Raw genomic sequence first — 16,589 nt, 5'->3', positions numbered from 1 at the left:
TGAAATATAAAATCTCATACATTATTTGTGTTGTGCAGCCAGAACAACAGAAATGAGACAGATTTTTGGAATATAAAGTGATACGTTTATTTTAGCATCCATCTCACAAGCATTTCTTCTGTACATCGAGGAGAAGCCCTATTTATAGATATGTGTGCGTCATGGTGCTCATCCAATCAGCGATATTAATTGAAATCGCAGGTGACGCTATCTTCTCATCAGGAGTGTTCTTAAGGACTTTATGTAATATGACAGATTTAAGAGTTTGGCGATTCGGCGGGCGCCAACAGGTTAATATAATTTATAATAAAGAAAGGATTTCGCCAAAATTTCAGAACAGGGATGCAATTTAGGTATAGAATTGCCAACACATTATTAAGCAATATAATTAGAATTTAATTTAATCAATTTATTTTAAAAATATCATTACAGATTATTCCCCCCCCACACACACACACAAGCGTGTACCTCAAGGAGAAGTCCTATTTATAGATATGTGTGCGTCATGGTGCTCATCCAATCAGTGATATTAATTGAAATCATGAGGTGACGCTATCTTCTCATCAAGAGTGTTCTTTAGGACTTTATGTAATATGACAGATTTATGGGTTTGGTGATTTGGCGGGCACCAACAGCTTAATATAATTTATAATAAAGAAAGGATTTCGCCAAAATTTCAGAACAGGGATTCAATTTAGGTATAGAATTGCCAACACATTATTAAGCAATATAATTAGAATTTAATTTAATCAATTGATTTTAAAAATATCATTACAGATTATTCCCCCCCCCACAAGCATTCCTTCTGTACCTCGAAGAGAAGCCCTATTTATAGATATGTGTGCGTCATGGTGCTCATCCAATCAGCGATATTAATTGAAATCACGATGTGACGCTATATTCTCATCAGGAGTGTTCTTAAGGACTTTATGTAATATGACAGATTTATGAGTTTGGTGATTTGGCGGGCGCCAATAGGTTAATATAATTTATAATGAAAGGATTTCGTCAAAATTTCAGAACAGGGATGCAATTTAGGTATAGAATTGCCAACACATTATTAAGCAATATAATTAGAATTTAATTTAATCAATTGATTTTAAAAATATCATTACAGATTCCCCCCTCTGAAAATTTAGTTATTAGGAAATTAAGAAATTAAGTGAGTAGGAAAACTGATTGGATTTTACTTAAAGGCACACAAAATTTTGACATAAAATATTTGAAAATATAATTAATACAGTATATAAAATATGATAAATTATTAATGAAATTATAATATAGTAACTAAGTGAAAGAAAAAAATAAAGCACTAATAACTTAAAAATTGACTATTGAAAGTATTAAAAGAATTGCAGAAAATGACAGTAAAAAAGATACAGAAAAAAGTGATCACGTGACATCATTAATCAAACCAATCAAAATCATCATTAGGCACTTGAAATTCTAAGAAAAATTCATCGACTGAAAGGTTGCCAAGTGTGATGTCAACCTAAAAGATTACAACGCTCTTTGGTATTCAACTAATAATATTAAAAATTAAAAAAGAAGGCCCACCAGTGGCTGTGTGGTAAAATCACTGAATATTGGTAGTTTGGTCCGAGGTTTGAATCCTGCAAACAAATCCTCCAACAAAATGCGAAAGCAATTTTTTTCTTCTATTGAATTTATTTGTGCATTACTAAACAAATGCTACAATGGAGAGTGAACTGAGATAATGAAAATAACTGTCAAGGAATTTGTATCAGCATTGCCAAACTTATCCATTTCTGCTTGAAATTATGTTGCAGTTTTTTTTTTTTTTTTTTTAAATTGATGTTCGTTATTGAACTTTGTAATCAAACAAAAATGTTATTATTTATTTTCAATTTATTATTTTATGTATTTATCAAGTTTTTTTCATATTTATGTCTTATAATTTATTTTTATATATTATACTTTATTTTCGGAACTCAAGCGAGTAACTTGAAATTATGAAATGGGTTACAGGTTGCAAGTCCTGATCTAGTGATCCGCTTTTGGACTTTGTACATTATAAATTTTTGATTATTATTATTAGATTAATTATTGAATTAGTTGTTAGTTTCTATTTTACTTGAAAAGTTTAAAACTGATTTCACAGTTGGTTATATACAAATTGCCATGTTTTAAACTCGTCTTCTTAATACACTCAAATACTTTTAGAACGGAAGAGATTTTAAATAGTGGCAAGTACTGTGTTTGGTACACAGTGCTGTGCCCTCTTCTGAAACCGCATTGGGAGTACTAAGTGACTTTGTTTCCATTAAGTGTCTGATCAAGCGAGTATGCAAGATATTTTCGAATATTTTACCTGTATTAAGAAGTAGGTCTGTAACTGGAAGGCTCTTTCAGATTCTTCAGGAAAGTAGTAACAATGGCATGTTTCCATTGTGATGGTAAATAATAGAGTCACATACAAGCAGTGATGATACTTATAATTAATATTATATACTTGCAGAGAAGCTTCTTAAGTGCACGATTGCTGATGAGATCATAGTCTTGTGCTTTTTTGGGGGTTGACCTTTTTGAGGATGCATGTGATTTTATGTGGATAATAGAGTGAGATATAGTTATAACTGCAATTTTGGCTTAGATTTACATGGAAGTTCTGTATCCCTTTTTTGTTTTCTATTAAAGCTTGCATTTGAATTGAAGGTGCTTCAGAGTTCCCAAGCTATGAGGTTAGCTGTATCTTCTACAGAGTATACTATCCCTCCTTAATGGAGCAGTAGGCGCAAGTGCTAGATGTTAAAAGTTTTTGATTGATATTGCCACCTTCCAGATGTTATTTGGATCAAATTTTGGGGTTTCAGTGTCCCCCCCCCCAATTTGGATGACCTTTGATTCTGCTAGGAGATTCCAAATTTAGAGGAGACTCAATGTCAGAGTTAGCAGTGTGGCCTTCAAGCAGGCAGAACACATTCTGATTTCACCTTCCAAACTTACCTTTAAATATTTTCTTCTTCTTACTGAACTGAATATCATGTGTGCTGGAAATTTGCATTCTAGCAGAGAAATGAAATGAGGTGTGATAGGAAAGGAACTTTTAAGGTAAAATAGCTGGTTAGAAAATTCAATAATACTTCACATTCTGTTGTGCTTAAGATAGTTTCTATCAGCTATAAAAATATTTTATTTTAAAACTAAAATAGTATTTGAAATAAAATAGATTATAGAGAAACATAGTAAATTTTCTCTAAGACACATACTGGGTGCAAAATTCTCAACTGTTTTTAATGTTGTGTAATTTGTGGGAATGTGTTTAAGAGGTTCTCTGCATGCACATTTTAAGAATTTATGACATCTTTTATGAATAATAATTTGAGATTCTATTAAAATTTCATTAGTTTCATTTGCCGTACAAGATAAATAGGAATAATCAAAATCAACATTTTCTGTTGATAAATAAATAGACATATAAGTCATGTCAACTGTAGGATTTAAATATTCAGGGTAAATTGTCCTTATGAGCATAGAAAGTGTAAAATCTTCATGTTCTCTGATGAATTTACAATGATCAGCATGGTCACTTTAAAAAAATAAATCGACTTCTTCAAAGTTTGATGAAATGGGCATTACGAATATAAAATGCAACTCATTTGTTGGATCTGTATGCATTTTATGACGTTCTCTAGTTAGGTGTTTATCACATGTTAATGAAACAACTTAAAAATGAAATTTTAAAGATCTCCATCTGATCAAGAACTCTTTTGATGCACATGCTCTTTGCTAGCCATGTGGTTACAAAGAAGGAAATCAGTTGAAGTGAATTCTGTTCTTCATTTATTTTCTTATATAAATCCATGTAATATTCCTCTCTTAAAGCAGACCAGTAAAACCAGTTGCAAGTATTAAAAGTTTCTCTAATCTTGTAATCTAAATCAGAAAGCAATTCTTTGAATGCATGTGAACTAGCCAATTGCAGGGAGTAGCAGATGCATTTAATTAATATATCTTCCTTGTCTAATATAAAAAGTGAATGTTTTATTTCGCATACATTAGAGGTTCAATGAGTCCCAAGAGAGAGAGTTTTTCCCAAGAGCAGTAACCCCAATCTTCTGAAAAAGTCTTGTACAACTAAATACAATGCATTAGCAGTAATCTCTAGAACTTCAGTAAGCCCTAAAAACTGTGTCCTACTTTATTTTCCTTTTCATTAAAATAACAAACAGATAATCACAAATGCTTGCAACATGAAACATCTATACACTCATCCAATATAAGAGAAGATGAGTATTTATTAATTTCAGTTACTTGTTCTTTGAGCAATTCAGGTAAATTTTTTTTCTTTATCAATGGTGTGCATTTTGCTCTGTGTAAACATAAAGTCTCAGATGAAAAATTTGTCAGTATATCTTTGTTAAAATTTCGTTCAAATGTTTAATAGACTGTATGGATATGTGGCAGGCAACAAATGCAGACAGTTTCAATTCAAACTCATTTTTTTTTGTTTTTTTGTTCACTTTTCAATATCTATTTTCATTCTTTCAAGCCATTTCTCCAACATGGGTATTTTAAGCCAAGCCTATTCACATGTGGTATTAATTTTTTTCGTGCTACTCATAGTTCACTCTTTCAGTAACACAGCAGCATCAAGCAGACATAAATTTTCCATATCTGCCCCTGGATCACCAAAAGAATAAACAAGAAACACAGAATCAGTGTGGATCTGTGGGAGATAGCATACTTTTAGCATTGAAGGAGATCTGACATTGTGAAGAGCTTTCCTGCTTCCAAAGGTTTCTATTTTCATTTTAGGTTGAGTTTGGTGCTGTTATGTAGATCCTCGTCTTCCAGGCTATTGGCCAGCCAGTGTAGTAATTAATGACACTGACTGTTATGCCTTGGGTTTGGGTTCAAATCCCAGAGAAGGCATGGATGTTTTTAAGTATATATTGTTTGTGTGTCTGCACTCAAAACATGTAGTGAGCGAAATGTTTTCTTGAGATATTTGTGTTAGGGAATAGAAGGTGGAAGAACTTTGGACTTTCCAATCAGTATGTTCTCTCTCAGAATTAGGGTGGAGCTGCAGACTTAGTGCGATGGGATTGTACCTGTTCAGTGAATGGTGAAATTCTGGTATTCCACCCACTTCTGCTTATACCACCTGTGAATTAAATCATAAAATAGAAGCATTGACATATTATTTTTGTTTGTTTTCAACTGTGTAATTTTATGGATTGAAAAGTGAAACTGATGGAGGTTTTTGACAGAAGCCTTCTAACGATCAGTTTCACAGGTCTGTCACTTTTCAAGGTGAAGGATTTATATTTATTTTTGTGTTTTATAAGAAAGTGTGCAAGAGCACAATAATAAGACATATTGGCAGTAGTTAATTTCAGAAAATCGTGTTCTTGGAGCAAACGGATTGTAGAGGCTAATCTTTTAAGTTGAGGTAACAAGAAATACCATTCTATTTTTAGTTTGATATGAATGGAAGAAGGGAGCTGGGGCAATTTAAGAGTAGAATTTTCAGCTGGCTACTGTGGAGAGTATTCATATCTAAATCTTGTGTGCGTTTAATGGTTGGCAAGAATTTGCTGTGGGAGTCATATTATTGCTAGATTCATTCTTGAAAATGTTTTTTTATTTTAAAGGTTTATTTTTAATTAAGCACCTGTGGGGCTTGATAATACTTAAGTTGTGGTTGCAGTCACAAATTTCTGAGTTGAAATGGGGTTAAATTTGGGGGAATTAATTGATTTAGGAAGTATTTTGATTTGTTGTTAGTTTCTGTTGGTATGGTGATCATGGAATTAGCATTGAGTTGTTTAAGTCAAGCATAGTATTCAGCTTTAGTTACAGGGATGGAGAATAATGATGTACCTAGGCACTTATAAAGTTGAGTAAGGGAGCAGAAAATATATATACTCTTCTAATGCAGAGATATCTTGCCATCATTCTGAGGTTCAAGTCATTTTTTCCTCATGATTTTAAATTGCAGGCTTTATGCTGCTTTTTGAGTCGATAAATTTTCATGCTTCTTTTAGGAAAATCAGTAATGGGATTAGTGGCTGGATATCAATGCTGGTAGAAATGGTCATGATGACCAGAAAACTTTCTTTTATCAAAATTGAATTTACTAGATTGTTATTGAGGTTCTTAGTTCGAACTCAGAGCTCATCTGCATTTGACTAGGTTCATGACATTAATCCAAGATTTCTATAGAATGCTATTTTACAAAATTTCTACATGATTTTGCAAATTGTTTTGTGAAAGCTTTATGATTTTATTATTTGTATAGAATTTTATAGAGAAGCATTTCTATTTAGGATTATCTATGAAGTTCTATAGAAGTTTCTGTTGAGCTTTGTCAGCCTCTACAAAAAGGTTTTTGTAAGGGCTATCTCAATCCACTTTTGTAATAATACAGTACACTCCTGATTATCCACAGAATTGGGTGGTGCGGCCGCCGCAGATAACAAAAAATGCGGATAATCCAAAAAAAGCTAAAAATGGGTATAGCAAAAGAGAAAACAGTCATTCCAACTTTGAAAAATTGTTTTATGTACAATAAAACGGGAAATAAACAGCAGGAAGTGTTTAACTAATGCTTAATATTTTAGTATATCATTTAAAACTAACCTAAAATGCATTTTGTTAATGAAAACAGAAAAGTGCTTTGTACTTAGAGGTGTCAAGGATACACAGAAAAATTAATACATATGTACTGTTTTAATACTGTAATGTATTCTGTAATTACAAAAGCATAACTACGCCTTTTTGAAGAAATCAGTCATTTGTGTTTGCTTCTTGTTTTGGAAGCATTTTCTCTTGATCCGAGATTGCATTTTTCGTAACATAAGTTTCTCAGCCAACTCCTCGTCGTCTTGTTCTCCCAAATAGCTCAGCAGTCCGCCGACTTGTTGCAAAGCCGCTTCGTGAGTCTTCCGCATCTGCACAGTGGGCTTTTCTTCACCTTCACTTTGCTCCCCTTCATTCTCGGTCTCTCCCCTTGCTTTCTTCACAATTTCGTCATCTGTCAATTGTTCGAAGCCAGGTTCGTTGACGTCACACTCCAACCACTCGTTAATGTTTTCAGCATCGATGTTCTCACCACCCGGAACTGTTTTCACCATATCAGCAAGCGTTGGCGTAGGCGTGTCTACATCTTCATTGTCTTCCTCACAACACAAAGGGGTTAGGTTGTTGCTGGCTTCAACATTAGGCCTGAGTTTTCTCCATGATTTTCTGAGGGTTGATGCTTTCACTGAGTCCCATGCAGATGCAATGTCATAGATGCTGTCCAAGATTATGTAGTGTTTCCAAAAATCTTTCAGATCATAACATTCTTCAATTTTGGTCATTAACAGCTTGGTTCGGTATGTTCTCTTCATTGTTGCAATGACTCCTTGGTCCATGGGTTGGATTAGTACAGTAACGTTTGGGGGGAGAAACTTTGCAAAAATTTGTCCATCAGAAGAATTAAGCACGCTTGTTGCTGGGTGAGAAGGAGCATTGTCGATCAATAGCATAGCTTTTTCAGGCAGGTTTTTCGATTTAAGATGTTTACGCACTTGAAGAACAAAGATTTTTTCGAACCATTCTTGAAAAATGTTTCGGTTCATCCATCCTTTTTTTTTTTTTTTTTTGGTTAAAGTAATCAACGGGCAAATTTTCTATCCTTGTGCCTTTGAAAGATCTCGGTTTTTTTTACTTTCCAATGACAACAAGTCTAAGTTTATGTCCACTGGTAGCGTTACTGCAAGGCATGATAGTTACCCTTTCCTTGCTGCTTTTATGACCCGCCGCTTTACTTTCATTTTCAGATGCTAAAATGCGAGTGGGAAGACATTTCCACAAAAGTCCCAATTTGTCGGCATTGTAAATTTGTTCAAAAGATAGCTCTTCTTTTAAAACAAATTCTTCAAATCAATGGTGGAAATCGTCGGCTGCTTGTTGGTCACCACTAAGTTTCTCCCCATGAAGTCCCATTTCTTGAATTCCATGTCGCTGCTTAAAATGAGTCAACCAGCCAGAAGATGCATCAAAATTTCCTTTCAGGCCTAACAACTCAAAAAAGGTTTTTGCCTTCGCCGCAATGTGATAGGACCATTTACAGTAGTACATTCTTTTCGAACTTAAGTTAACCACTTTGTCAATGCCGTGTCTAACTCGTCAAAGGTCCCTTCATAGTTTTTCGCGTTTTCATTGCGGAAGCACTGTCCGACATTGAAGCAGAGTTCACCAGTTTGTCTTTTTGCTTTAGAATCTTGCACATTCTTGTTTCCATGATTCCGTAATCCGATTCCATCTGCTGCCTCGTAGCGCCATTTTCTACTTTGGAAATTAATTCTAGTTTTTGCGCAATCGTCAACACAACCTTCTTTCATTTTCCTGACATTTTAAATCGGTAACGAAAAAACAAAACCTAAAAGCACAAGCACTAAACACAATAATTAACTCCGACCGGTTGACAAACACTCTCAGGCTTAAACGAACAATGGCGAGTGGGAGGAAGTGGACGTGTGAGTAAGATTAAGACGAGAGAGGGGGTGGAGCGGTCACTGCAAGGGTGAGTAAGAAATCACTTACTCATCAGAGGGGAAGGTTCCGAGAAGGCCTGGGATATTTTTGCTATGAATAAGCATGATGTTAGCAAATTTAACGTTTTGCTCAGGGGGAAAAAAAAAAAAAAAAAAAAACCACTTTGTGCAGCAGGCACGGATAACCCGTCCGCGGATAATCGGGAGCTCCCTCTGCATAATTCTTCTATTTTTGTTTTATTCTGTATGAGGTAGAACTCATTTGTCTTTGTGATTTCTATCAGGTCTTCTTATTTTATTAGCTTGCCTTAGGAACTGATAGGTGTTGAATAAATTGCTTGTGTGTATCAATATGTGTATTTCACACCAAGGCTAAAATGCAGAAATCCCCCCCCCCTTTTTTTTTTTTTTTTTTTGAGACAGCTATATCAGGGAATTACTTGAAAATGATTTAACCTTGCAAGGGGTCTAGATTTTGGCCCTGAAACCCACAAGTTCCCAAAAAGGTTGTGAGTAAATGTTATTTTCTTTTATAATTCCCAAACAGCCCTTCCATTTTGTACCGTGACTCCTTTTGTTTTAGTATGTGTGCTATCTGAATTGTCTGGACAAATTTCAAGATGTAAATGTAGATACTTAAAGATATGATTAATTTTTTTTTCGATATAATACAGTTCGGTTGCTTTAAGGGTGAATGAGAAATTATATGTATTTTAAATAAAAATAAAAAATTTAAGTGAAACTCCACAAAATACTATATTGATTGCAGCCATCCTCATGCATTGAATAAGAAAGATATAATAAAATAAACTGTATGCATTGCATCCATTATGTGTGGCTAAGCAGCTGATAAATACTGGTAGTACGATCTGTGCTCACATCCTCGCACACAGTCTGCTTCATTGGAATTTTCATGATTTCCCTGTGTATAATGTGAGTAAGAATTAATTTCTTTTAGAAGTCCTCTATGAATGCATTTCTCCTTTTAGGCATGATAGTGCTTGCTTGCTTTTTATAATAAAACTGAATCATAATATACATTGTTTGAATGGAACATTTCTTAGCCTCATATTTCTAAACTATAACTGTGATGGCATCTAGAATAAAATATTCATAGATCATATTCATGGATTTTGTGATATGATGAAATATGATTAAATTTCTTGAATATCTGGTTAATGAGATGTCTTAAACAGCAATTTTAGTGTAAAAAGGATTTAAAATCACTTTAAGGAAACATTTCAAATTACTATTTCTGTTATTGCCATATATAATAAATTATAAAGATTTTAAGCTTTCTTAAAAGAAAAATGGTTGTTATTTATAAAGGTAAGCTGCAGATAATTGTATTTTAATACTTTCTTTTATTGCATAGTATGACAGTTTTTTAAAGTGCTTCATTTTTAATTTAACAATGACCTTTCTTTCTCCTTTTCTTGAATAGATTTTGAAAGGTTCATGTTATCACTGTCACAAGCTTTTTGCGCCACCTCTTGCCGTTCAGTTAACTCTGTATCAGTTAAGGGCATTGGATCATGGTTTACTTAGTCTTGTGCAAGATCTGGCTGAAGTGGCATCTGGTGGAAGTGAAGTTATAGATGCAACTATTGTTTTTAAAAAGTTAAAGGAAATGTTTGAAAGGGCTCTCAAAGGTACATTTTAATTTATGTAATAAATAATTCTTTGATGAGAATATATGTGTAATTTTGTTGAACTTCGATTTGTGTAAGATTTTAGACGATTAAATTCCTAATAATATCTTGGAAAGTTTTTTAATAGAAGTATTTTAATGCATTTAAAGGTTTATTCTTAAGAGAAAACATTTAGTATTTAAGGAAAATTAATGATAAGTAATTTGTATCATCAGTAGATATTTTCATCTGTTTTATACTGCCGTTTCCCTTTCCCCCCCACTTCACCATATTTCCTCATTTGTTATATATATGGTGGTTATTTTACTGTTGACTTTCATTTATATGTTTCGAGCAATACAAAATTCTCCTGTAGTATGGACTAATATATTTACTTCCTTTTACATAATTTTTTCTGTATATTACAGTTTATATATATATATAAAATGCATATAGTTTATATATATAAAAAATGCAAAAATTTGACCTTTTTATAGTGCAGAAATTATGTGGTATGTGTAACTGGAAAGCTTTATAAATTTAGTATTTAATCTATTGCAGTATTTGGTAAGATTGTTTCATGATATGTAAAACTTAAGAGTATGTTTGTATTATTTTATAAATTATCTGAAATCATGAACATAATAACATATGTTATCAAATTATACGGGAAAAACATTATACAGTGGTGGCATATTATAATCAAGCTAACATGTATGCATTATAACTCTTTGACTGCAAGTCAAATCAAAGTAAATTATGCACATGCTTGAAAAATGTACTAATTGCTATGATTAATGAAACAATATTATGCATTATATCAGTGGTAAGTCTGTCACTAATAATTAAATTAAAAATGATAAGCAAGTTATTTCAATTTGATTTACAGAGATATTTCATCTAAAGCAAATTCTATATAGACTAGGTTGTTCGGAAAAACATATCATATTTTAGATTAGCATGATTCTGCATATATTTGTTATATAAATCAAATGAGAAAGATCTTTGGATTCTAAAAATCATGAAATCAAGACTATTTTATCTGTTGCAGTTTTTTAAAATTTCACTTATTTATTGCAGTTCACCATCAGTTCATTTACATAATGGTGTTTATTGCTAGAAGTATTATAATTAATTTCATTTACATTGCTTAAAGAAGTCATATGTGATACTGGCAATTCCAGAGAATTTATCATTTCTTGGTATTCTGTTCAAAAATGTATTTTTGTATGTATGTACATGTGTATGTGTGTATCACATATATACTCAAATACATGAACACATCCATCTATCCATACATACATTCATACATTTCTGAATCCGGTCCAGAAGAATACCCATTTCTTTAAAATAAATATCCTTCAATATATTGATTCAACACTCAGTCGTAGACTTATATGACTTAATATTCCAAAAATGGCTTGCTGTGATTTTGTGTTGCATATAATTTAACTTTTCTTTATAATACACTGTGTCTCACACGAAAGAGGCACCAGGAAAAGTGTGATAAAAATCTTATAATAAAAGGAAACAAAACCAAATTTTTACATGACATGACCTTTATGTTTGAAAAATGAAAGTGCATTAGAAGAGGTCCTGGGGAAGTGATCTCCCCCTACCTGTACACATAGTTAAATATGGCGTTGCATGTTCGCATATGTTGCTGCCAGAGTATTGGGTGTCACTCCTTGGATTTCACGACTGATGTTCTAATGCAAATCATTGATTTATGTGGTTTGTGCTTGTTTGCATTACCTTTAAGACGGCCCTGTAGAAAATATTCAGTGGACATCAGGTCTGGAAAAGTGATTCCACCATGTTCATATTTGCTACAGATGTGTGACATTTTGCCCATCTTGCTGGTAAGGCAAGTGTCAGCTCCCCATCATCCAGCTGGTTCACAAATTCATGAAAAAGTGCCTGGTACACTTCACTGGTTACAATAATGTAAAACAATTGATCCAATGATGCACCGCTGTGGTAATGCACAAAACACCCATCTTCTGTGAATGAAAGGGTTCCTCGATGGCTACATACTTGTTGTCACTACTGCATAAACATATAATTTGCTAGTTCATGTATTCTGACAATTGGAACCATGCTTCACCACTCTACCATGTGTAATCAGGGAGGAACATACCCAAAAATGCAACACCGTGTTAGCTGTGTATACAGGTGGGAGGAGGTTACTTCCAACAGGAGGTCTTCTAATGCACACTCATTTAGAAGAGGTAAATGGTATGTAATTCATTTAGAATAAATTACATAACATGTATGTTATATAACATGTACTTTTAATGCAGGTTCATTTACATGAACAAATTACATTTACACAAGCATGCATTAGAAGTACATGTATTACATAACATGTACTTCTAATGCACATTCATTTAGAAGAGCAGGATATGTAATTTTTACATAACATGTCTTTGTGTGTAAAGGCCTGCTATGTAAAAATTTGGTTTCATTTCCTTCTGCTATAAGATTTTTATCACACTTTTCCGGGGGCCGCTTTCGAATAGGACACTCTGTATGTGTAAGGAAATTCTGTGTTATCTTTGCCTATAAACTTGAATGATTTAAAAAACTGCCCTGTATTACAGCCAAAATAACAACAAGATATGTTAGAACAAGTATGACAAGAATTAGATTATCTTTAACAGCTGTTTCTGTTGCTGAGCAAAATCACACAAAAACACAAAACTCTTAATTTAAAATTTGGGCATTTTCCCATAATTTTGAGTATATTTCAAAATATAAGATTGTCTTATTTAATTTAAATGGCTTAGTATGAAATTTAAGTATCTCATTAACAATCTGCTACACAGCAACTTTATGAAAATTTTTCTGTTTGAATTCTTAAATCATCAGATCATGTTGTCCGTAGATATGTTTTCTCACATTTAAGTCGGAAAGAATTTAATTGTGTAGAAGATTGGCTGTGTCTGCAGCTTCTGTAATTGTTGAATGCCCTAAAGTAGACTAGCACACATAAATGTTAATTTGCAAATTCTTACTAGAATACTTAAATTAGAATCCTTCTAAAACTTTGAATTTTACTTAAGTATCAGATAGATTTAAAAATCAGCTATAAATAAGGAAATTAAATATACACTATGTATAACAAGTATATTTCAGAAATTGTTTAGAGGATTTGACTGAAGACAGAACTTAAACAGTTTTTGAGTTCTTAAGTATAAATTAGCAAAACATGACCTAATGGATGACACTCATTCTTTCTAGATAAAATTACGTGAAAACTTCTCTGTAAGGTTGTCAGCTGAAATTAAAATTAAAATGCATCTACTTTTAGCTGAGCAGGTGTAGGATCACTAGTGGTGGTTCTCAGTTTTTGGTACCTGGCAGATTGGCAGGCTTGTGACATGTTCTTTTCATAATTTTACCCTCTGGTTAATGTAAAAATGAGCCCATTTTCTTTAAGAAATATTTCATGAAGCCAATCTTACTCCTCTATAAGTTGCCGTTGTGAGCTTGGGTTAGGTGATCAGATTACAGAGTTCAAGCACCAGAGCAAAATCCTGGTTCTGTATGTAGCAACATGAAATATTGACCAAAGCTCTGTTATGACTATCATATGAAGGTGAAGAAATACTGAAGCCTGTGTGAAGAATAATCATTGAAACAATCCAAGAATTTCAGAAGTTGTGTACGATGAGTACTATCATGAAGTAATTGGCAACTACAAGCCATACTGCTGGAAGCAGGAATAATGTCCTTAAAAACCATTAGCTGTTTTCGAAAAAGGAAATTTAAATCGAAAGCAGTTAAGTTGGTGTAGGCGAAGTACATTTCATTATATCACATCTTCATCTGTTTGCCATAGCAGCCAGGGCAGGAAAGGTAGCATGCATATTGTTTGATATCTTCATTTGTACTCTGAAGGAATGAGCAGTGGGACAGTGACAAGCAAAAGGAAGGAAGCTAATTGGTCGATGGAAGAAGTAGGTGTAACATCTATTTACATGGCTGCTGTTGCATAGTAGGATTGATGAGTTTTTCGATATTGAAGTAACCTAACTTAATTAAAGTTAAATTCAAGTAATAGGAGTCCTGCCAGTAGACCATATAGTATATTAATCTGTCTCTTAAAAAAAAAAAAAACTATGGGTTTGCGTTGACAAGATGTTGACATTATTAATAAACAACTTTTTCTCCACTCACTGCAAACAGGAAGAAAGGGGTGTGTAAAACTTAAAATAATTAGGAGTAAAATCTCTTTAAATCTCTTTGATTGCGCTTTATGATACAACAAAAAACTATAAACGTTTTAAATACAGTCGTCAAAAGAAACACTGAATTTCATCTTGTATGTTATTTTATTAATTAGCGATATGTTAGTTACATATTATATTGTTATAAATATAATTACTGTATTCTGTGGGTTTATTTATTTTTAATTTCCTGTTGCTCTTAATTCCTGAAGTATTTGTAATTTTTGACAGTTTTTTCTTTACATTTTTTAAATCAGTGTAGATGTAATTTTGGCTTTAATATTGATGATAATGCCATTGGGGAGTACATTTTAAAATTTGAAATGCATGTTCTTATTTAGTCTTGAAATGTGTTTATTATGCTTTGTTTCAGAAGCAAAACTTGGGAGCACAAATCAGCATGTCAAAAGTGTGGTGGAATTTCGAAGAAACATTGTTAAAGATTTTATAAGAAATTACATGATGAAGTCTATTTCTAAATGCCCACATTGCAAAACACCTCGGAAAAAAATGACTTTATATAAGACAAGAATTGTTTGCACAGAAGGAAGGTTTGTTAAATGTTTTATTCCAATTTCTTATGCAAGCTTTATTGGTAAATGCTATGGATTATGTAAGTAACTATGATAAAAACAAAATGAAAGTGTAAAATATTTTTTCTGCTATTATAAAATAATATTGGAACTAACGAATGACAGTCAAATATATGAACAGAAGTCAGTAAGTAAGTCATAGATTGCTGCGAGATTACAAGAAATGATCATGAGTAGTTTCAAAAGATGTCGTTAAGTTGCAACAATGTCATGATGGAACAGTACATTACAATTATTATAAGTAAGTAGAGTTGTTAGAAATTTGTGAAATTATAATGAGTCCGTGGAAAATGCTTCTGGTCATTGATGGCTTATAAGACAGTGGGAAAATGCAGGAAAAACGTATGTCAGAGGAGCAGTAGGTTGTGGTTTGTTTTATATGTTCCTAATCTATTTCTTTTGGCAAGATGTAAACATATTAACTACATCACCCCAAGATGTTATATGGCAGCTTCAAGTTGCAGTGTACCAAGAATTCTAGGCCTACTGAATTGTAATGTGTAGTTACATCACAACAGTACCAAATCTCATAAGGCTGAAGCAAACTAAAGGGTCTTGTGAAATTTCTTCAGTTGCTTTTCTACAGTTCTGGCCGGCAAGTGATTTCACTTGTTTGATCCTTTCATACCTCAGCTTAGTGGTACTTGTTTCATAGATTATGCAACAACTCAAAAACACACCTATATGTGGCCTAGCAGCAACATGAGTAGTTTAATGCAGCAACAACTCTCTCATAGTTTGATAGGCTAAGGATCTCAGAAATTACATGAAAATATTAAGCTGACTGCAGAAGAATTTTTTTATGAATTTTTATTTCTGCTTTATGCTGTATACCCTATGCAATATGTAGTTATATTTATCCTTTTGAGGTTGGGGATTTGACATCTGTAAGATCTTTGAAAAGACAGGGTTTTTCATACCTTATGCTTTCCTTCTTTCTTGAAGTCCTTTGCTATTTGCAACTCATGCTCTTTTAGATAGTTTGATTCATCCTTAAAGAGGTGCATTTACTTTACAAAGGAAAATGTAGGGATTATTATCTAAACTGCCTGATGGTTTTTTCTTATGGTGGGAAAATTTAAAGGTGCAGTTGATTCCAAATTAGACAACTTACAGTGATATACAGAGGAGAACACATATTCTGTTTCTCCATATTTATAGCACAATACTTTTCTTTAAAAATATGTCTGAGATTTTAAATAATGATTTTAATTTATATTACCAAATTAAATGTCTTCATAAAGTGGTAACAAAAATTAATTCTATTGTATTTTAAAGTTATGTCGTAAAATTCTTCCATATTTGTTATTTTATAGATATTTTTAGTGGTTTTTTTATTTATTTATCAAGTCTCCATCTTTTCATGCATCTGAAAGTTTTTTCAGAGATTTCATGAGCTTGGTTTCTTAAATTTATTAACGTTCATGACTTAGTATAGTTTCTTAAACTTACTGACATTCATGGCTTCTTTTAAACAAAGAAACATCATCAAATGTTGCAGTAAACAGATACATTACTTACTGTCATATTTCCTTGTAATTTTTAATTTGTTTTGCTATATATCTTGATGAAATTATAGATTCTTTATTTTCCATGGAAGGAATGGTTTTAAAAAATGAATAATAC

The 16,589-nt window shown here is 32.7% G+C and overlaps 1 protein-coding gene across 1 annotated transcript in view; it reads left to right on the top strand.

Moving 5' to 3' along the window:
• Polr1A (RNA polymerase I subunit RpI1) overlaps positions 1-16,589 on the top strand; it is a 150,626-nt gene that overhangs the window by 24,320 nt on the left and 109,717 nt on the right. The window contains exons 4-5 of the mRNA XM_085827699.1: positions 9,952-10,159; positions 14,744-14,921. Of these exons, the coding sequence (XP_085683825.1) occupies positions 9,952-10,159; positions 14,744-14,921 (386 nt within the window). The remainder of the gene's footprint in view (positions 1-9,951; positions 10,160-14,743; positions 14,922-16,589) is intronic.

The sequence above is a fragment of the Stegodyphus dumicola genome, chromosome 12 (genome assembly GCF_044657685.1).
Source record: "Stegodyphus dumicola isolate Sdum_Otavi_A_Nest chromosome 12, ASM4465768v1".
Lineage (NCBI taxonomy): Eukaryota > Metazoa > Arthropoda > Arachnida > Araneae > Eresidae > Stegodyphus > Stegodyphus dumicola.
This window is presented reverse-complemented; position numbering and strand designations above follow the sequence as displayed.